Here is a 25005-nt window from a genome sequence, read left to right as displayed (position 1 = left end):
AAATTTTAGTATCAAATTTTTAGATACATAAGATTTTTAAAATAAGAATTTTAGCATCTTAATTCACTTAAGAATTTCAAACACATCAGATTTTCACATTATAGATTTTCAATATCACAATTTCAATATCATAATTTCAAAATCAAATTATGTAGAGTTATAAAATTCAGAATCTTATAACAGGTTTTCAAAATCAGAATGCACATATCAGACTTTCAATTAGAATTTAGCATACATCAGATTAATCAGAAGTAAGAAAAACAATTACATCAGAATTTAAGAAAATCTTATAGCATAAAACCTTATAAAAGTTTCAAGAAATTTAAGAAATAAAATTCTCAGAAAATCAATAAACTTACAACAGCCCTGGATCAAGAAGATTAAAGCTTTGATCTATAACTTATTTTCAGCAGTAAGTTATATAAGAAAACTAAAATTTCATAAAATCAAGGAAACTTATAACAGCCCCTGATTAAGCTCTATTTAAAATAATTGGGAAAACTTACCTAGATCGATTAGGAGGGCCGAATCATTTATATATTCTTTGAGAGTTCACTTTAATATGACCGATTGGAAGAGTGAATGATTGTCTAAATCTTCATAAGAATAATAGGATTATAGAAGAAACGATTAAAAAAAAAAAGCAAAATTTGGAGGAGCGGCTAAGCGAGAGTAAGAGAACAGAACAAAACAGTTGGCTTGAATTAGACTAGATTAAGATTTTTATTTTGAGCGGTCCATCACCTTCTACAAAATGAGACGCCTCGTCTTCATCATCTTCAATTATTAGGCGTGGGCGTGTGGTTGATGCTTGGATCGAGAAGTGGGAAGCATGCAAAATCAAATTCCAATCGACGTCGAACTAAGTCTCAATGTTAAGAAGCGCTTCCTGCTACCCCTTTTTGAATGGGATTGGACTTGGTACTTTATCAAATATGGCCCAAATAATAAAATACATATAACAAACTTTGAAAGATTCATGCCCCTTCAGGATTTGTTGCCCTGGATCGTGGCCCAAATCACCCTGGGCTTGGGCGGACCCTGATCCTACCAATCTCTCTCAAGAAAACACATACATCATCTCCACTAAAAGAAATCCCACCTCACAACCACCCTGAGTGCATTACCATCCTCCACCTCCACCTAGATTTTATATGAAAATGTCTCAAATGCCATGAAAAAATCAAGCTTTAATCCATAAATACAATCAACTGAGTGTTGATTTACAGTATTTGAATTCTTGTAACAATTTCACATCTTGAATCCCAATAAGATATTAGGTTAATCCTTCAATAAATGGAGTTGCTCGATACACAATTGCCACACTCAAAATCTCCAGTATCACATCATTCATCAGCCGATTTGCATCCATAAACATCTATATCATTCCTTCCTCCATCTTAGCCACAACACTTGTTGGAGACACCTCGCCTGAGCCGACTTTCACATTTCGATCACCATCACCACCATTCAACACCACCACTCTCCGGTTGTTCGGGATCTATAAATGAACTCCATCACCTAAATAGGTTTTTTATATCTAACCTTGCTATTTCTCTCTTTTTCTCTCTCTCTCTATCCCCTTCTCCAACGAGTTCGATTTCAACCATACTTCACTCTCTATTTCTTTCTTAGGTGTAAGTGATGTTGATCTGTGGTGAATTGTGTATTCTATGGAGAGTTCGATTCCGACCATACATATATTTAAGTTCGTCTCCTCCATGTGGAAATCAAAGCATAATAAAACCATAGATCGGATAAGTGAAAAAAAATCAGATTGAATATGGAATACATTGAAGCTGTTCAAGAACCTAGAGAGTTACAAAGATTTAATATCGTGGAAGAATTGAGAGCCATTAAATGGTTAATTGTCGAAAACCATCAACATTCTCCATTAATGTTTGGTTTCTTCATTGTTGTTTGATTTCTTGTCGAATAGGAAAGGGAATGTGATATTGTTTTATGCTTGTTTTCTATATGTGTATGTATGTGTGTGTTTTAATCTACATGTGTTTATGTACAAAAATGGTGCAAATAGAGATTAAGCGAAGGGGGTGACATGATAGGGGTAAGGGTGGAGGTATAGAGATAAAGGGGAGAAAGGGAGTAGGCCAATTTTTTTTTAACATCCCAAAAATATGATCCAAAAATTTTGTTCTAAAAAAATATAAATAAAACCATAATAACCCAAATCATATTATAAAAACATAAGTGATAGTATCTCAAACGTCATGTCAAAACATTGTATCAAATCACATGTCTAAATATCACAGTGTAAACATCCCAGATTGAACATATAGTGTGTGCACTGTAATCATCCCAAGCTCTTTCCCTTGCTACCAGAAGTACCTGAAGCCAAAACAGAAAACTGTAAGCACGAAGCTTAGTAAGTCTCCCGAAACTACAACATACCATACACATAATCATGTTGCTTGGAGATATGGGCCCCGCCCACACTCCAGGAGACACGTGCCCCACCCACATTCTGCTGTCTAGGAGATACGGGCCCCGCTCGCACTCAACCACTATGCATACATACAAGTATCACACAGACAACAAGTATAATAAATTTATCAATCAATTCTATATCAAATAATGTTATGAGGTACGGGCCCCGCCCACACTCAGATAATGATGAGATACGGGCCCCACCCACACTCTACTAATGATAATATACGGGCCTCACCCACACTCGGTTGTTGATTTATACATGTAACATATATAGGCTGACCTTGGTGCCTTTGACCTATTCAACTAGGAGGAAACTCACCTCATATGCTAACTGTGAAATCTCGTGTGAGGAATCTACGACTGCTGCTCCAACGGCTCCCGACTATCATTAACGCAATAACACTTAGTCAAGAACAAATAATCCTTCTTAGGGTAAAATGACCATTTGACCTCTAGTCAAACTCAACATTCTTGTCAAAGTCAACGTTCTTGGTTGACTAAACTTGTTGAGTTCCTCCATCAATTCGCCAAGTTCTATAAACTAAAACCATGAAATCGCGATCCAACTCGTCGAGTCACCTCCTTGACTTGTTGAGTTCCCTAGCTACTCATAGTCACGATTTAGCAAGTCAAGTCGTTGATTCTTCCTCAGAATCGTCGAGTTCTACAATAATCATAATCGGGACAACTTGTCTCAACTCGTCGAGTTTCTCCATGGACTCGACGAGTTTCTCTGTTTGTTTAGTCCATCTTAATGGATTAAGCCCTACACTTCAGATCTAAGCTTCTTGATTCACACACATACTGAAAATGTCCTTTTAAGGGTAAAGTTTCCAACTTTACCCGTTAATACCCTTATTTAACAGGTTCGGCTCAAACCCTAACCTCCTAAACTTAGATCTCGGTCCACAAGTTCATCCATACTCCAAACTAACGTGTATAAACATAGATCTAGGCCGTAGACATCATTTGAACACGTAAAGATTCTGCCTTTTCCTCTATGCATGGCCTTTTGGGGGCTTTAAAGGCCAATATGACATCTTTGAGCTTGCATGGGGACTCCAATGGCATAAAGTTTGCATCTTTATGCCATAACAACCCTTAATGATTCCAGATCTTAAGATCTACACACTTGGGATGTCCATGTCCCAAAGATCATGTTTCTTGAACCAAAAACCCCATAAAATGATATTAAGGAGTTATAACAATCTATTAAGCAAGTTGGAGACTTGCTTACTAGAAAATAAAGAGAGAGAGGTAGAAGGTATGAAATCGGCCCTAAGAACCCTTTAGGAAGGCATGGACGAATTCTTATGGCCTTAGGAGTCTTTATATAGGTGTAGAGATTAGAATTTCAGTCCTTATCCTTATCTAGTTGCTTGTCCACCAAGCAATCATAAGATAAGCCTTGAAAACCATTATCCTTTATCCTTTGGACGATTTCAAGGATATCTTATCCCTTGAATTCGTCCAACCCATATCAAGGATAACCATTACCTTATTTTGTAACTATCACATAATTACAATTCAGCCCCTCCAGTTTAATTAATTACATTTGATCACAAAATTAATTCTTAATTAATTATTGACCAATATTAATTAAACAAATATAATTTCTCCTTTAATATATTATCCTTATAACATATTAATAATTCATAATAACCCCTTTCTTTATTATTTCTCCAGTCAAGTTGCTCTGGTGAAGGCAACATAAAAGGACCATGTACAATCGGGTCAAGTACTTACCAAATATGGTTACGGGCTTAGACACTAATCCAACAGTTTCTAGATCCACTAGCTTCCTTCTGAATCCCCAAGCTCCTCCTTCTTCAACAAGCTTCAAACACGCAACATTCACTTAAGAACAACTCACAAGCTCACACATGGCACTAGGGTTTTGTGGATTAGGGTTTGGGACTTAGAGGTTAGAAATGAGGCCAGTAAGTGGGGAATAATTAAGGTGCTTATAGGGATGTCAACAGGACCAAACGGGAGCGGAAATAGCTGCCCCCGCTCCCGCCCCCAAAATCAGTTATTGCCCCCGCTCCCGGTCCCGCCTCCGGCTCCCCCGGTCCCCTGGTTTATAGGCTTAAAATTCTTTTTTTTTTTTTGCTAAACAACTACTTTGGTTTAGGCTAAAAAACTTATTTTTAATAACTTTAAAAGTTTAAAACATAATCTTTTAGAAACTAAAAAATTACGAATCCAACATTATAAAACGACAATTCCAACAATCTTAAAAATATAAAATATGACAAATCCAATATTACAAATATAAAATACTTATGTATCCAAAAATATATGATTAATTTACTGCCTCTTCAATATCCATTAATTGGAAACGGAAAAGTGAAACTTAACAAAAACCTAAAATTAGAAAATATATTTTGTATATGTATTTTATATTAAATATATATTTTTTTCAATACTTGTATAATCGGGGGCCCCGCGGGAGTACGGGACAGAAATACCAACTCCCGACCCCGGTCCCGAAAATAAACGGGGTTTAATTTTGCCCCCACTCTCGCTCCCGCTCCCGATTTTTTTTTTAAATTTAGTCTCGTACTGGATCGGGGTCCCATGGGGGTTTTCGACATCCCTACCGTGTTTAAATATGGTGCAAAACCCCGAAATTAGGGTTTCACTGTAGCATACCTATTCGCCGAGGTGAGGGCTTTCAACTCGTCGAGTAGATTGCTTAAAACACGCGTCCCTTTCTTGTATCTATTCGACGAGTTTTAGGCCACCAACTCGTCGAGTTGCTTATAAAAATGAAAGAATTATTATTTAAATGCGTATCGGGAATCAGACATTATATTTTTAATTACTTAAAATCATTTAAATTAATCTAAAAAACAAATATAAGGGGTACAAATCGTCTTTTTAAGTGTATCGAGACCAAAATCACTAAAAATATCCTAAATAGCAACCACTAAAACTTTTTGGACCAAAATCATGGTATTTTGTCAACCACAAAAACCATTTTTGCAATTTTTCTTTATCTATTTTAAGAGAATTTTATCTTTTTATTTTATTTTGAAAGTTTCTAAGTATTATTTAATTTTTAAAATTAAAAATATGTTCTCTCTCCATTTCGGGTTTGTTTTCCATAACATTTATGTTTTTTTATTGAATTTTTAATAAATTGGGAGGGCGGTGATAGAGAGGGATTGAAAAGGAAATACAAGTAACGCATGGTGTTTTTGAAATGTCGTTTATACGATTTAAATAACCTTTAGTAAAAAAAAAATTGTTTGATTGCAACTTCGTAATGGTTAGAATGTTGGTATGGATAAAAATTGATATTTTAATTAACCTAACATTAGTGAATATAGTCATACAATAGGAATTAATTAACAAACATATTATAGAAAGCAACTTGTTTTTGAGTTTTTTGCAAAACATTTCTAGTTTCTAGTTTTGTATCTCAAAATATCAAAAGGTTTTTTAGATTTTTCAAAAGTTATAAAATATAGCAACTCATCAAACCGCAATACCGCACTTAAACCGCAAGAACCACCCGCATAAAACCGCACCGCGTAACGCAGTTTGAAACTTCTATGGTGCGGTTTGCGGTTTCAAAATAACTCAAACCGCATATGCTGCGCGGTTTGTGGTTTCGACTTTAAACCGCACCAAACCGCACCACGCACACCCCTACTATACATATTTCACTTAAATAAATTGTTAAATAAGAGATACCTATACATTAGGTTATAAAGTTTGGTTGCCTAGGTTACAAAATGAATTAAGTTTTCATAGAAAATGTAACAATTACTAATAAATTATTTTTAAAAAATATTAATTTAATATATATATATATATATATATATATATATATATATATATATATATAATGTAAAGTTATAATCGTTGATTTAAATAAATACATGAAATTTATTTTGAAGATAAAGATGGACAATTTTTTTATATAATTAAGTAAAATTACAATAAATAAATAAATAAAACGAAATCCATGATTTTAGTATCCAAAAATATATATATATATATATATATATATATATATATATATATATATATATATATATAACTAAGTATAAGACTCATGTATTACATGGGTTAATTAAAAAAATTTTAAAATATATATAAAGGTCTAAACATTTAAAAATTTTGGACTTACAAGAAAATAAGAAAAATAAGAAAAATAATGAATTATTAAAATTGATTTTTTTATATTTTAACGTTAAATAAATAAACAAAATAAATTAATGAGCTTTATTTTGAGAATTTTGAAATAAGAAAGTAAGTTCATCAATAAAACTGATATTCATTTTTTTAGTATATTTATTGTAATTATTACGTTAAACTATTATGTGTGATTTATTAAAATAGAAAACCCTATAAAATGACATGTGAAAAATAAATTAATTCATATAAGATAGTGAGAACTGAAGTGAAAGTAATATTTTTCTCTCTGTATTGATACAACTTATGATACACGTATTTATACACAAATCAAATATAAAGGAATACCTAATTCCTAATACATATGCACGTGAACAATTGTGCCTTGAGACCAGGACTTTTATGACCCATTCTAACGACTGCTTGTACTACTTCATATTTGAAATTTATTATATGTTATTACCCCCGGCAAGCTCAAGGGCTGGAGTGACTTGAAGCTTGGTTCGAAGCTGAGTTATGCGATTTTTACCCAATGGTTTTGTGAATATGTTCGCGAGTTTGTCAACCGAGTAAACTTATGAGATTTTTAATGCACCAGGTTCGACTTGTTCACAGAAAAAATGAAAGTCTAAGGCGATATGTTTCAATCTTGTGCTGATAACTAGATTTTTACATAGGAACGTCGCACCAATATTATCACATAGGAGAGTAGGAAGTTGTGGTAAGGTGATATGAAGATCATGCAGGAGTTATTAAATCCAAAGCAATTCAGTTGTTGTGTGTGCAATGGCTTTGTATTTAGCTTCAGTGTTGGATTGAGCAACCACCATTTGTTTCTGTGAGGTCCAACTTATCAAATTTGGTCCATGGAAAACAGCGAAGCCATACTGTGATCGACTATCGTCGGTGTCGGATATCCATCCTGAATCTGAGTATGCAAGTAGAGAAGTGGTATGATGAGGTTTAAAGTGAAGGTAATGATGTAAGGTTCCGTTTGGATATCATAGTATGTGTTTCACAACTTTCCAATGAAGAGTGGTGGGTGCATGCATGAATTGGCACACACGGTTGACTGCAAATGCGATATCGGGATGGCTGATGGTTGCATATTGGATGGAACTAACAATTTGTTTGTATAATTTTGGATCAGTGAATGGCTCACCAGAAAGTACAATGTGAGTGGATGGATCTGTTGGAGTGGTTATGGGTTTGGAATGAAGTATGTTGCTTTTGGTGAGAATATCTTAAATATATTTGGTTTAGGATAGGGTGAGACCAATGGGTGTTTTTGCTATTTGGACACCTAGAAAATAGTTAAGGTGGCCTAGATCTTTAAGTGAAAAGGACTGATTTAGGGTGGTGATGATTTTTTGGATTCGATGTGGATTATTCTTGGTGATTATCAAACCATCCACATAGACGAGCATGTAGATGGTGGCAACGAAGATGTATGCACAAACAAGAAGGTATCAGAATGACAGGCTTTGAAGCCATGGCTAACAAGGTGGTGTTTAAGTTGATTAAACCATGCTCTAGGAGCTTGTTTAAGGCAATAAAGGGCATTGTGAAGTTTGCATACGGATGTGGGGTGAGATGAGTCTTGCATCCACGCGGTTGTTCCATGTAAACATCTTCATTTAACATGTAATTTAAGAATGCATTGTTGATGTCCAATTGACGAATTCCAACCTCGAGATAGAGCCACATATATGACTAAACGTATGGTTGTTGGCTTGATTACTGGGCTGAAAGTTTCGAAGAAATCCACACCTTCTTATTGACTAAATCCTTTTGCAACAAGGCGTACCTTGTAGCGTTCAATTGTTCCATCCGAATGTCGTTTTATACTGAAAATCCACTTACAACCAACAATGTTAGCACTAGTGGGACGTGGAACTAGCGACCACATATTATTTCTCATTAAGGCATCGTATTCACACTTCGTTGCATTTAACCAATATGGGTTTTGAGGGGTTGTTGGAATATTGTGAGGTTCAATTATGGGAGGAGTGGAGGTGGAAGCAAGAAAGAGCGTGGTTTGAGGGAGTTTGTACATGCTCGAGTAACCATTGGATGGTGAGTGTTGGTAATTGGACGAAGAAAACAAGTTGCTTGTTTAGCTTGAGAACTAACAGTGGGGCGTTGATGAGAAGGACATATGGATGGTGGGGCGTTGATGAGAAGGACATATGGATGGTGAGGAGGGTGTAGAAGAGGTGGTAGACAGTGAAGGAGAAGGTACAAGTATGGAGGGAGGAATCAGAGTGGAGGGTAGTTGAGACGTAGCCTAACGAGTAAGATCGGCATCAATGTGAGCTTCTTTATGTATGAGCAAGCCGATAAGGTCATCAACAATGGCGGTTGCAGAGTACATAAGAAACGTAGAGGTGAAGGAGTTGTAAGAAGAATCCAGGTCTTGGAGAATGTATGTGATTAGGTCATCATCTGAGACGAGAGTCAAATTATCAACAAGAGAGTCTGTAGTTTGGCGTTTGCGGTCAAGATAATCTATCATTAAAGACGATCCTTTTGCAAGAGTTTGTAGTTGGGTGCGAAGAGCCATCCGTTTGGCACAAGTTTGGGCTTGAAAGGTACGCTTAAGAGTAAGCCAGTCTTCGTGAGAAGATGAAGAGCGAGCAACAAAAGCAAGACACCGCTCAATGAGAGTTGATTCCAGCCAAAGGAGGACAAACCTGTACCTTTTCTTCCAAGTGTTGTATTCGGGGTTGAGAGTGGGTGTGGTAGGAGTTGTGGAGGGAGTAGGTTCAGCAGTGGGGGAAATTGTTTCAGCCGGTGGAGAGGGGTTGAAAACAAACGATTCTAGGTCAAAACACTCGAAGGCAGAGATGATGGTGGTACACCAAAGGGAATAATTTTCTCTGTCTAATTTGATGCTAAAGGAAGGAATATGAAAGTTCAGATTTGTAAAGACAATCGTCATTGTTGCAAGAAGATGTTGGGTGGTGGCAGGGGTAGACATGGTGGAGAAAATAATCGGTGGACCACCTAGGCTCTGGATACCATATGAGATAGTGAGAATTGAAGTGAAAGTAATTTTTTTCTCTCTGTATTGATACAACTTCTGATACTCGTATTTATACACAAAGCAAATACAAATGAATACCTAATTCCTAATACATAGGCACGCGAACTGTTGTGCCTTGAGACCAGGACTTTTATGACCCATTCTAACGACTACTTCTACTACTTTATATTTGAAATTTATTAGACGCTATTAATTCAAAATAACCATAAAATAATATTTGACAAAAGAAAAAAAACATTCGTTTATTATAATAGATTAGTAGTTATATATGTAAATTGGAGAAATAGTATAACAACGTTTGACAAAATATTAATTAGGAGAAACAAAAAATTGACAACTGACATATTATTAATGATTATGTTTAAATAAGTGATACCTGACAAGAAACTAATATTTTATTAAAATAAAGAAGATTCACAGGGAGATATACAAAACATATATCGATTTAGAAGTAATTAATGTAATATGTAATTCTCACTAGTGACTTGCTACTGAGTGTCTTATAATAAAATTACGGGTTCAAAAAATAAAATATATCGATTTAAGAATACATTTAAAATTTTATTAAATGAAGATAATCAAATTGTAACTTTTATAAGTTAATCATAACTCGTTCAAATTGCATGCACCATGTTTAAATTCATATAAAGAATCTATAATTTTTGGCGCCACAATTAATGCTCAAATCTTGTCCAATATTGAATTAAAAATAACTGTGCTTTTAATTACACGCAATTCCCAACAAAATATAATAATAGATATTGGTAATGAGTATATTCTATATTAGTTATTGAGACGTGTACTATGGTAGTGTGGTTACACATTATCTTATAGACCCTTTGTTTAAAACAAAGCATATCAAGTTTCGATCCAAATTTTTTCTTTCATTACATTATTGGTGATTGTAAAATATTTATATAGATACAAAAGTTTGTTTTGTTTTGTTTTAAATAGATTATACATAAGAAAAAATGCATTTTTAATAGATTGACGTTTAAAATTTTTATATCAGACGTTGCTAAATGCTAACAAATTAAAATAACACATTTACACTTTCATAGTAAATGTTTAGTGTTTATTTAATTAATATATTCATAATATATGATTTTAATGTTAATTATATATTTGTTAAAATAAAAGTTTTCTTTTATATATATATATATATATATATATATATATATATATATATATATATATATATATATATATATATATACTTTATTTGTATATCTCATATTATATTGGATGTAGACAACATGTAATCACATCAAAAATGTCAACCTTATCATTCTACTCATACTTTTGGTGTTGTATCACCCAAGGTAGAAATTGACAACACCAAATAACATGTAATATCAACTACTATTTTCTATTTAATTTTTATTTTTTTTCGATGTTTGTAATTTCCATTTTTCTATTTTATTTTATTTTTTAATTTATATCATAATAATTTTTAAAAAACATATAAATTAAATAACACATAATTAAAATAAATACTAATTAAAAACTATATTACAACGAAAATAATAATAACCACATTACAACGAAAAAAACTAATATTCGTCTAAATATCTTCGTTGTCATTTTCCGGAGTACCTTAAACCGTTTCGGTGGCAAATTCTTCTTGCTAATTTGAAGAATTGTCAAATCTTTCGCAATGTTATCTTCTTCGACTTCACGACGAAGGAACTTCAAATGATCCCGTTGCAACTCATATCTTTTACGCACGATTTCGTTGTGATCGTCAAATTTTTGTTTCATTCCGGTTTGTTCTCAACGTCTGTTTTCGGCTTCATCCGCATGTCGTTGAGCACACCTCACTTTGTTGCGGCCTATCGGTCGTCGAGGCGGGAAGATCTCTTCAAGGTCGTTCAAGTCGTCTGACATCTCATCCGTATCCGCATTGAAGTCGATGTCCGTGCGTGCGTCCAAAACATCGACCGAACCCCAGCCGCGTGACCTCTTCTATTGTTGTTCCGTAAATGTGTCTGTTTTATTCAACTTTGGGTCTTCTTTGACAATCTCCCAAATTTTTTCGTGCTAAAACACGTGATCGGTCTCGACATGATATTGCTCCATCGCCGCTCTATAAACATCAAAATCGGTCGCACCACTTTGCTTGTGCGAGCAAAGTTTGTTATGTATGGAATTGAATTTGGTGCACTTATTGCTTATTTGAGTCAATTTGCTACTCAACATGTCATAATTGTGGTACTTTTCATCATTATTCAAAATGGTACAAAATTTCCCGATCACGGCTTCCCAAAAATCAACTTTTCGCATATCGTTTCCTTGCGTTGGATTTTTGATGTCCTGTACCAAGCCACCGCCAACGCGTATTCCTCATCCGCGGTCCACCATGTTGGATGTTCGTCTTCTGATTGCTCCACAAGAACCGCTTTCCCTTTCCTTTGTGCTCTCCCTTTTTGGGCAGTTTTTTTCCGCTCCCCCTCGCTTGCATATCGGGTACCGTTTGTTGGGTGGGTGGTGGTTGTGTTGTATTTTGTTGCATTGTACCAAATAGGTTGAAAATGTTTTGTCAAAGGTTTGTAGGGAATTGTGGTAGGGGTGAGGCGGGATTGAAAAGGTTGCCTTGAGTGTTGAGAATGTTCGCGTACATTTTGTATTGTGCAAAACCGAGAGACGTAGGTGTATTTGTGTTTGGAGGAGGAGTATTGAGGTTTTGATCCATAGTATTCAAAAGAGAAATTTTTTGAAGATTGGAAATATGGTTTGATATGAGATAAAAAAATAAGGTAGATGTATATGATGGGTTTTGGTCATAAGACATCCTATGTGCTCATACAAACCCTAATGCTTGGATCTAGGTTTCTCTATTGTATATGCTTTGAATCCAAGACTATAAACCCTAATTCTAGCATACATATAATCATATTAACATGAGAATAAGTTTATAGTGTTACCTTGATTGTTATGTAGCAATAACAATCCCAAATCTCCTTGTATTGACTTTGGAAGGCTTAGAGTCACAAGTGTCACTCCTCTAATGGTTCACAAACACCATAAGCAAATGGAGAAGGTATAAAGAGAGAGGTGAGAGGTTAGAATTCGTATCTAGGACCTCTTGGGAAGGGATACACGAATTCATGACCCTAGGGTTGTTTATATAGGTGTAGAGATAGGGTTTCAGTCATTATCCTTATCTAGTTGATTATCCATTAAGCAACCAGTAAGATAATCCTTGAATCCTTATCATACTCGAATTCTAAGGCTTTCCAACCTTAAATTCGTCCACCATATAAATAAGATAATCCTTACCTTATTTTGTAACTATCACATAATTACAAATCAGCCCCTCTAGTTTAATTAATTACATTTGATCACAAAACTAATTCTTAATTAATTATTGACCAATATTAATTAAACAAATATGATTTCTCCTTTAATATATTATTCTTATAACATATTAATAAATCATATTATCCTCTCTCTCTTTATTCATTTCTCCAATCAAGTTGCTTTGGTGAAGGCAACCCAAAAGGACCATGCACCATCGGGTCAAGTACATACCAAAATAGTTATGGACTTAGACACTAATCCAACAGTCTCCCACTTGGATAAGTCTAACAACTATTCTGCGTATGACTTCAGATCCTGATCTGCAATCGTAGCTTTCCAAAGCCGCTGTCAACTCTAGTCATATCAGATACGCGTGTCCTTAGATAAGGGATCATATATTCCTCCATTCTAGATATCATATGAGATATGATTTCAAATCATTCTCTTTGTACTATATCTCGATTTCCGATTTATGACGACAGACTAATTGAACAAATCAAATTAGCCCTAGCCCGACCGAGCATTTACGTATGTCATCACTAAACCATCGAGGGGCCCAAAGATATCGCTTCTATCCTACCTTAGATAAAAGGAACGGATAAACTTTGATATAATGCTTGCTTGCACTCACTAACCAAATCGCACACAACAATATGTTTTATAACACCAAGTTACTAGTGCGTTTACATATTATCAATGTGCAACCGATTAGCAAGATACAACTCACACATCTCGGTTTCAAGAATATAAGATGTTATCGTCTCACTAATCACTCGTAATACAATTCATGGAGTGATCCAAGTGAGCGTGGGTTTAATCCAATGCTCAAATCATATTCATAAGCACTCATGAACGTTGCAGCAAACATTTGCTTATGTCTAATACTCTTTTAGACAATCCACACACCAATTCACGACAATCTTCATTCATATCTACTTCCAACATATGAACGACTGTGGCCCGTTTGAATAATTCGATTATTCTTAATAAACTCAATTATTCTGGAAGTCAAAACATGCAAGGTGAAACACAAGAATAATACTAATCCCATATGGCCTCAAACCTTTGAGTATAAATAAAACGCCTTTTATTTATCACCATATTGATTACTCATTATTTGTCATTTCGGGTAATCAACTTCTTACTTGAATCATTACACTTGTCCCATGCTCCTAGCATGCACACAATGTTTACCTATGGTTCTTACTTTTGTGAAATAGACAAATTGAACACATTTCCAATCATTCTCATTTCACAACTCCAAATCCATTTTCTTAAGTGTAAGAATATCAAATTCTTGTTACTTATAGAATATACTAGATTCTAACACTTTATGCAACGATCCTTTTGTAATGTCACTGCACCAAAGTCTCAAAGACTATTGCCAATGATATTACAAATTCCTCTATCGGAGATTGTTACAAGACAATTCCTTAGATATGATGTCTCTCACTCAAAGTACATTCCTTTGAACATCCTTTTGCATAAAAGTTTATAATCTAGACATAGATTTTCAATATTTACTTCCTAATATGGACACGCTTCCATATTTTCCATATGAAAACTCATTCTTAATAGAATCCTTTCTATTTGTAATGATGTCGATATGGTCCATCCAATATGGAAACATTTCCATAATTTCCAATACTATACTTCCAACTACTCACAAGCGACCAATCATCGTCGAACTTTGGATTGTCCTTTGATAGTTGTTTAATTATTTTAGTCAAAACCGATTCTAGTCACTTTTCCCTCTAAATGCACTAGAAATTTGGAAAATCTTAGAATGGTCAAACATTAAATCATTTGCAATCGATCCTATACTCGAAGCGTATGGGAGACGACGCATAATGTTTTATTTGCTATGTTCTCAAAATTCGAATTGTGAAGAGGAATGCCGTAATCATAATCGAAAATTTAAGAACATACTATGTACCTTTGACTAAATTTATTAACATTCCACAACCTAATCCTTTAGATTTGAAATGAAGCATAATATTCTCTCCCTTAATTATAGCAAAACAATTTTTCAACTCTTACAACTTTGCAAAGTATGACTCTTGTTTTCTATAATTAATATTGCCAACTATGCAATACGTGCCTTAATAATCATACAATCATAACATTTATGCTCCCACTATCATGATGATTATTATAAAACATAACACTTATGCTCCCACTAGCTTCGACATGTATTCATAAACATCTTAACTTTCAGAAAAACAATACTTATTGAATTTCTTAAGTTCATGTTTCTAATACTTAGTGCTTTGATAATCTTTTATCAAGACTTCTTGAACTTATACACTTTTGCCTTAGATAGTTCATATGTGTGTCTTAACAATTAAGACTAATTGCCAAACCTCACAATTCAAATTATGGAAAGGGATGCCGTAACCATGATCGAATTCGAGAATGCAATTTTACAATCACTATCTTTAAAATCTTTCTTAGTGAAAGCATTTTCTCACAATCATTTTCATGAAGGAGGAAATCTTATGACACTTAGATTTAAACGGTGTATGTGTTCCTATCCATGTGAATTTGTTAAAAACCAAAGTTTACGACAAATTCAAACTCATATGGATTGAACTTTCTTAATCTTGATTTCTTGCCTTATGGTAGCACAGCTGCTCACCACGTCTTCCAAGTAGTTAAGTAGCTCACCTTTTCCTATCAATGTACTTTCCATTGATCAAGGTCCTTGCCTTTTATGCATTCAAATGAGAACTCATAGGACTCACATGCATAATTAACTCGATTAGATTGGCAAAGAAACAAAATAATGTCTTTACGATAGGTTGTAAACCTCAACTCGTGTGCTAGTGATGATCGATAAGGCTTATTTGATTTGTTCTTGAAACTTTTCAAGACTATTAAGACTCCCACTGACTCCTTGACATATACGATTCTCTTATCAAAACATTTTTTGATAAACAAATATTCAAGAGTTAGTGTAGCTTATATCAAAACAAAACACTTCATAATTTTGGTCTTAGTTGGTCTTTGTCTTATCCAAGACATCACAACTTTCCACAATTGATGAATGTTATAAACCTTCTCAATACTATTCACTCAATGTCACAATCTTGACTTTAAGACTTGTTTTGGAACGAAGTATGATTGACTTCTTGATTTGACCATTTCTTCAATCTTTGATTCCTCTTCTTGGACATACAATTGTACCAAGACTCATTAGAGGATCAATTGAGATATGGTTCTTAATCATTAAGACCTATCATAAAGCATAAAAGCTACTCTCCCTTCTTCTTAGAATGGAGAAACTCTTATCTTTCTGCCTACTTGATTCTTCTTATTCGTTTTGCTATTGATCTAAACCCTTTAATCAATTCAAAATTACACTTAATCTTGTAAGTGTAATCATATTTACTAAGCCTTTAGTAAATCATGACGAATATCTTTGTTACTCTTCTGGTGAACTTGATCAACACACAACTTTGTGTACTCGATCTCCTAGTCCTTCACTTGACACTTTGTCAATGAATTTGTCTAATTTCCAAATACGTAATTTCTCATTCATCGTGCATCCACGTTGCATGATTCCAAGTTTCTGTCCAATTGAAACTTGGGCGATGAGAAACTCTCCCTATTTGGTAAATTCTCGACATTTCCATAAATAACATAACTAAGAATCATATCCATTCGTTGTAGAAATATGCAAACATCAATTTTCACATAACGATCTCATTGCAAGGAAGTAAACAAATAAATAAGTTAAACAAAATTTGTTTTATTTATAAAAGCAGCGGAAAAACATTTGTCCTTACAATGCAAAATTTATTGAAAACTATGTAAAAGGAAAATTTCTAACAACTCTATCATAACTATCTAAGCTCAAAATCCAATCTACAAGTCCATGCGATTGAGATCCATCACTTGTGATTAGATTCATCTTGCTCTCTTATCAAGCTTCCTTTCTTTTCACCGATCCTTCAAAACATTCAAATCTTATCACATCATGTATTAAGAATCAATGAATAGGAACTTAATGGAGTGGATTCTTACCTAAAGCGTAGTCATACTTTTGACTCTCCCATCTCTTAGATCTCTTAGGTAAATAGGGCAACTTCGTCTCCAATGCCCCTTCTCTTGGCAATAAAAGCAAATTGACTCCTTTAAAACAACACATGGAACTACTTCAGACATCGCCTTTCTCTTATGATCAAACTTTTCGATCATTGCATGTCTTTCATTGCCATTGTCTATATCCATAGAGGTCTTGAAGGCAGATTCACCAATCAACTTTGCTTTTCTATTGCGCCAAACCATTGTTGATTCAGCAGCAATAAGCATGTAGGTGAGATCTATAAGTGTCACATCGTGGTTCATCATATAGTACTCTCTTACGAACTCACTATACGAGTTAGGAAGTGACTGAAGAACCTAATCAACAGCCATCTCTTCACCGACAACGGATCCCATCATTCTTAACCTATCAATGTGTGACTTCATCCCTAAGACGTGTGCACACACCGACTTGCCCTCTTTATGTTTACTTGCCAAAAGGGCTTGAGTGATATTGAACCTTTCAATTTTACAATCTTGTGGGTTAGGGAGAATAATTGGAGGAGGAGGAAGTGAAGCATGATTTCTTGTTCCTCGATCGAATCGTGGAATATCATCTTCATGTGGAATGGTTGTTCCACGGGATTTAAGAAGACCATAGTTGTCGAACTTTGACATCGGGAGAAAAACGAATTCAAGTTAGTTGATTGATTGAGTCCTTGGTAAATCACCCAAATGAAATTCCAAGGCTAGGACCCAACACAATATCCTACAACTCGGGAGAGGGATGCCGTAACCCAAATTGCAGAACATTTGAAGGTAAGTGAATGACGATTCACTAATTTCCACTATGAAAAACGAAAAAGAAATTTAAGTTTTAAATCTATGAAAACTCCTAGATCCTTTGAGATTCATTGAACATTTCAATGGCATGTTTAAATCTCGATATGCCCCTCTTGTTTGTGACTGGGATGCCGAGGATCACAAAGCGGGTGTGAATAACCATGCAAACTACATGATGCCCTCACATGTTACAATCACCTATTTGATGTGCCGGTAAACCACACACGCTCCACCGAACTATGACAAACATTGAGTCACCCTTTGCTACCTTTGCTTAGAACCATTTAGTGTGCCGGTAAACCACACACGCTCCACTAACGTCTTCGCAAGGGCACAAAGTGTAATTTCATGGAATTGCATCAATTCACTTTGCCTAAGTAACTAAGATTGGGAATTTGAAAAACATTTAGTTACTTTGTATTTCATTATACTTATAATGGAAGGTTTCGTCCGATCCTACCCGTTCGGCTAACGACCCTCCACTAGTCAAGAGTGCGGTGGGTAAGAGTGGATACCCATTCAATCGTCATTTTATAGGCAATTTCCTTAAACACCCCTTATAGACCAGCTTCGTGAATGAGGCCTACTAACGGTAAGACTGACTTTTACTCATACATATATATAATGTTAGACTTTTAATGTTATATATAGTATAGGGTGTATTTTATACTTTTAAAATACTATATGGTTAACTTTAACAATTACACTTTTAATTCAATTAAAAGTTAACCTAAACCTTTATGGATTTATTAAATCTCTTTTAATTATACTCCTTAATTAATTAATAAAACCATAAGGGTGTGATTTGAACTTTTCAAAACTTTACTAGGGTTTTAGAATTTAACATTCTTAATTAACCTTTTAACCAACTTTTAAATTCCAAAACTTGATGGCAAGTTTTGAAACATTTCAAAACATTAGGGTTTTAACTATTTAAATTTCAAAACTTCAAAACTTTTGGGTTCAAATTTAAACTATAAAACCTAAAGGGGAAAATATGAAACCTTTCATAACAACAAGGATCAAATAACAAATAATCTTAAATTAACATTTAATCACATAATTATCCATATTTGATATATTTAATGATTTCTTGCAAAACAATTTATCAATTTACTCAAAATAATTAACCAATTATCTTATAAGGAAACAATTATCTTGTTAATTGATAATTATCTTTAATTAGATCAAGAATATAGTCATATATATCATAAAATCGGATTTATATTGATCTAATATGATAAGGTAATTATCCCAATGCAAAAACAGCAAGAAATCCCGAGATAAGCATTATCTGACGCTCGAACTCGCCGAGTACCACACTGTACTCGCCGAGTTGAGGTCTACTCGCCGAGTACACTGTGGTACTCGCCGAGTTCCTCAGCTATAAAGCCCAAAAACCGATTTTCCAGTTATACAATGCATCAATACAATTGAAACCAAGCTAGGCTCTGATACCACTGATGGGTTTTGGTCATAAGACATCCTATGTGCTCATACAAACCCTAATGCTTGGATCTAGGTTTCTCTATTGTATATGCTTTGAATCCAAGACTATAAACCCTAATTCTAGCATACATATAATCATATTAACATGAGAATAAGTTTATAGTGTTACCTTGATTGTTATGTAGCAATAACAATCCCAAATCTCCTTGTATTGACTTTGGAAGGCTTAGAGTCACAAGTGTCACTCCTCTAATGGCTCACAAACACCATAAGCAAATGGAGAAGGTATAAAGAGAGAGGTGAGAGGTTAGAATTCGTATCTAGGACCTCTTGGGAAGGGATACACGAATTCATGACCCTAGGGTTGTTTATATAGGTGTAGAGATAGGGTTTCAGTCATTATCCTTATCTAGTTGATTATCCATTAAGCAACCAGTAAGATAATCCTTGAATCCTTATCATACTCGAATTCTAAGGCTTTCCAACCTTAAATTCGTCCACCATATAAATAAGATAATCCTTACCTTATTTTGTAACTATCACATAATTACAAATCAGCCCCTCTAGTTTAATTAATTACATTTGATCACAAAACTAATTCTTAATTAATTATTGACCAATATTAATTAAACAAATATGATTTCTCCTTTAATATATTATTCTTATAACATATTAATAAATCATATTATCCTCTCTCTCTTTATTCATTTCTCCAATCAAGTTGCTTTGGTGAAGGCAACCCAAAAGGACCATGCACCATCGGGTCAAGTACATACCAAAATAGTTATGGACTTAGACACTAATCCAACAGTATATGTATATATCAAGGTTCTAAAAAACTTGCAATGGCTCCGCCATTGTGCACCATGACTTCAAGGTTTGTACCTGCCGTCAAGTTTTACGAAAATGTCACCTTAACTCACATATGTGTATAAAAATGAATAATTTTTGAAAATACATATAAAAATATTAATTATATACAAAATTGACGCCTTACAAACGATGTGACTCGCCAAGGCTCGGAAAAGCTTGAGACTTGACATTACCGCCAAGTCACGTCTTACGTTATTTAGAACCTTGGTATATATAAGTGTAAAAGAGGTAAAAAGTTTGATTTTTTTTAACGTTTTTGACTATTTTACAACGGTTCAAATTTGAAATGTATACATTGGAATTGAATTTGCATCGAAAAAATTGTCGTTTTCAAGCTTTACCACAGTAACGCGTTATATCATAACGTGTAATAACGCATGTGAGATGCAGTGTTTCAGGCGTTATAACGCTGTTTTTGCTAGTCCACATCAGAATAACGACAACTGTCGTTGCCCATTCCTAGCCGTCTTATGTTGTTATATCTTTCTATTCTAATAAATAAATAGATTTATTCTTCTACTGACAAATGTCTTACTATTAGAACTCGTCATTAATATTATATATCACATATTATGTTACTTCTCAACTTATTAATTATCAATTTCAAATTTCAAATTTTCCATTCTAATTACATTAAATTAATAAATGATTCTCTATTTTAAATTTTAATCTGTTTCACTTTAATTATATTAAATTAATAACATTAGATTAAAAATAAATTAAAATTAACATATATTATAAGGTGATATAACTTAATATATTTATTTAAATAAACAATTATAATTTAATATAAGTTAAAAAATATATATTAAATAATAATTTATTTAAAATAATTAATTAATAATTTTAATTTTTTAATATGAAAGTTTAATTAATTTTATAACTGTGGTTTTCACGGATTATGTAACGACGTAAATTTTCAAACCAAAATTTTCAATTTAAAAACACATTATTAGAGTAATAAAATCTCAAAATGTCGGAATATCAAATCATCAACTCTCATAATAAAAAACTGTATATATATCGAAACTCCAGGATCCTCTCAATCTTTGACATGTGTACAATCAAACCGGCGCCTTCTCGTGATCCTGAGAAGTACCTGAAACACATAACGCATAACACGGTAAACACGGAGCTTAGTAAGTTTCCCAAAATATCACATACAACTCTTTAGCCACCCGAGGCTATAACTCTGTAAGACCTTCCGGTCAATGTGTCTTAGTGGGACCCTCCAGTCCCACAACTCTGATAAACCCTCCGGTCCTAACTCTGTTTACCATCTGGTCCTAACTCTGTAACTCATAATAATAAATGGCATAAATCACACAATGCAGGATATCACAATACTCGAATAAACACATAAGACCCTCTGGTCACACAACTTATATTACCCCTCTAGGTATGTATAGTGAGAAGACTCACCTCGTAAGCTAGCAAGTAAAAGTCTCGTACTCGGAAATCTCGAACTAGCTTCCACCTACACATAGGATAAGCATCTCTAATTAATACTCTAATCATACTCAAATACACCAAAGGTTGTTCTCTCTTTCTCTCTAACTCTTGGAATGGGTAAAAGACCATTTTACCCCTCTATGGTTTCCATTACTCATGTTGATCAAACCCTAAAGTCAACAAAAGTCAACTCGAGTCAATAGTCCAAGTTTGACCTGACTCACCGAGTGCACTCATGCGACTTGTCGAGTCCACTCGTTCCTCATAAGTCTCATGAAGGTCTAGCTCGTCAAGTTAACCCCTAACTCGCCGAGCTATCGCATGGTCCAGCTCATCGAGACAAACCCTCACCGACTCGTCGAGTCAGCTCATGGACTCGGCGAGTCCATTTGATCTGATTTCTCATTTAGACGATTCAAGGCAGATCTATCACTCCAAACACTAGATCTACCATCCTAAGGCTCGATTGTCACGTAAAGCTTCGATCTTTACGCTCATGCATGGTGGTTTTGCTTCAATCTTCCAATACATGTTCTCACAAGGTGTTAAACACCATACTCCTCACATGAATGAATAAAGTTGGGACCTTTGGGCTCTAGGGACCTCACAAGGTCCAGATTTGAGGTTTAAACCTCTAGATAACTTATTATTCTCGAAGTCCCAAATAAAATGTGATGAAAACCCTAATTTCTCAAACTCATTAGTTCTAACCAAATAAAGGGGAAAGATTCAAGATTTTTACCTTCCTCTTGAAGCTCCAGACGAAATGGACTAAACCCCAGCAACTCCTTCTTGTTCCTTTCTGAACAAACTCCTCTTCCTCCTCAAAGATGCACTAGAATCCTTCAAGATTAGCTTGGAGGCTCTCTTAGCTCACTACACTCGTTTAGGGTTTCACACAGTAAGGTTAAGCAACTAATGAGCCACAAATGAGGCTATAAGTGCCCTTATATATGCCCCAAACTCGGGGATTTAGGATTTCACTTCACAACGTCTACTCGACGAGTCGGCTCTCTGACTCGTCGAGTAGATTATTAATCCCACGTGGCACAACGCGAATCTACTCGACGAGTTGTAGCACGAACTCGTCGAGTTGCTCAATAGTCCTCAAAAATAATTAAATAGATTATATACCTGAGAGTCCGGATGTTACAGGTTATAAACAAGTATTTATTAAAAAATAACTTTAAGGGGTCGTTTGGTTCGTTGGAATCAGAAGGAATTGGAATTTAATTCCATCACTTTCCTATGTTTGGTTCAAGTTTTGAGAAGGAATTGGATTCCTAAATGTTTGGTTATAAACAAGTATACCTGAGAGTCCGGATGTTACAGGTTATAAACAAGTATTTATTAAAAAATAACTTTAAGTATTTATTAAAAAATCACTTTCCTATGTTTGGTTCAAGTTTTGAGAAGGTTATAAACAAGTATTTATTAAAAAATAACTTTAAGTATTTATACCTGAGAGTCCGGATGTTACAGGTTATAAACAACTATTTATTAAAAAATAACTTTAAGTATTTATTAAAAAATCACTTTCCTATGTTTGGTTCAAGTTTTGAGAAGGAATTGGATTCCTAAATGTGTCCAACTTTCCTTCCATTGAGAGGAAATAAATTACATCTAAAAGATGAGGAAATTCAAATTCCTTCAAGTGAGAATGTTGAAGATTACCATATTTCCCTTTTCATTTTTAACATTAGATATGAAAAACCTCCGTCATTACTCATGACCACCTCCACAACAACCTTCGCAACCACTACCCACCATCTCTACTACCACCCACCACTTCCACTACCACCCACCACCACCACCACCACCTCCGCAACCCACCATCACCACTAGTAACCATCACCACTGATGTTGTGGCCACTGCCACCCACCATTACCATCACTTCCGTTACCACCACCACCATTACCATCGCCGACACCACTACCACCACCACTATCACCACCACCTATAACCTCTGTTACCACCTAGACCACCACCCTACCACCATCGTTGTTACTACTAACTCTATCATCACCACCACCACCTCTATTGTCACCACCACCACCACCATCGCCGCCACCCGCACCCACCACCAACGACATCCACCACCACCACCGCCACCACTAACACCCACCGCCACAACCACCACTGCCTCTACCATCAACACTAGTGATGCCACTACCACCACCTCCTCCACCTTCGTTACCAACACACACTGCCGCCATCACCACCAATATCGCTTCTGCCATCATCGCCGCCGCCACTACCATTGTTTAGTATTTTTATAATTTATATAATACATATTTACATATAATTATAAAACAAAGTAAAAATAAGCAAAAACCAATAAGGGTAGTTCTGTCATTTTACATTGTTTCAATTCTATTTTCCACCAACCAAATAAAATATAAAATTGAATTCAAATTCAATTTACTGCTAACCAACATGATAAATTAAATTGGATTCAAATTTCATCTACTTTAAAAACATCCTTTGAAACAAACACCCTAATTGAAACTCATTTTTATATTATGCATGAAGCAAATTTTACAAATCTTACAACTGATTCCTCTCTTTGGTAACATTCACGAAACCCCTCGAGATTTGAAGATGATCAATTGATCTCCAATCATATGCATGAAGCAAATTTTACAAATCTTACAATTGATTCCTCTCTTTTGGTAACATTCACGAAACCCCTCGAGATTTGAAGATGATCAATTGATCTCCAATCAAAAACAATTGTCTATTAATTGGATAAATATTATAATATTATACTTAACATAATAATGACTAAGTACGGTTGAACTTGAGTTGTTATTTTGAATTCAGTCACTCAATTTTTGTCGTTAATAATAAACATTGCAAAACTAGAAATAATAAGAAAAAAGTTTGGATTGTTATTTGTAAATAATTTATTGTGTTTGTCTTTAAGTTTTAAGTTGGTAGCAAACACATTTTATGTTTTTATCTAAGGCTTGAATAAGTCACATTTTTAGGTATATTCTAACTTGTTGTTTAGAAAAAAAAAATCATATTTTCTTTTTAAACTTATACTTTCAGCCTAAAATTTTAACATTTGTTATAAATTTGGTTTGAATATTTTACGAATTCATCTCAAATTTAGTTTAATTTATATTTTTTTAAAACATTTTAAAGACCTTTTTTTTATAACTTTTTACAACATTTATTGAGATTTTTTTTTCTTAATATTTTACAAGTTTTAAATACTTTCAAAAAAAAATTTAAATTGTTTTAGCAATTTTTTATTATTTATTTACTTATTTTATTTTTTTACATTTTTATACAACTATTTTTATATTTTTTAATAGTATTCTTAAAACGTTTCATATACTTTATATATATTTTTTACTTTTTTCATAACATTTAATAATATTTTTAACCTGTATTAAAGAGTAAATAAGTT

The 25005-nt window shown here is 34.2% G+C and overlaps 1 protein-coding gene across 1 annotated transcript; it reads right to left on the bottom strand.

Moving 5' to 3' along the window:
• Nucleotides 1-8884: 8884 nt before the first annotated feature.
• LOC145002272 (uncharacterized) lies at nt 8885-9538 on the bottom strand. Its single transcript, XM_078961571.1, has one exon. It carries the CDS (start codon nt 9536-9538, stop codon nt 8885-8887), a length of 654 nt encoding a protein of 217 aa, XP_078817697.1.
• Between the last annotated feature and the right edge of the window lie 15467 nt (nt 9539-25005).

Source organism: Lactuca saligna, chromosome 6 (assembly GCF_052625555.1).
Source record: "Lactuca saligna cultivar CGN05327 chromosome 6, ASM5262555v1, whole genome shotgun sequence".
In the NCBI taxonomy this organism is placed as follows: Eukaryota; Viridiplantae; Streptophyta; class Magnoliopsida; order Asterales; family Asteraceae; genus Lactuca; species Lactuca saligna.
Note: the sequence above shows the minus strand (reverse complement) of the source record. Positions and strands in the feature narration are given on the sequence as shown.

Coding starts and splice junctions, on each gene's coding strand:
- LOC145002272 (XM_078961571.1), bottom strand. CDS start 9,538: ATGACGATTGTCTTTACAAATCTGAACTTTCATATTCCTTCCTTTAGC.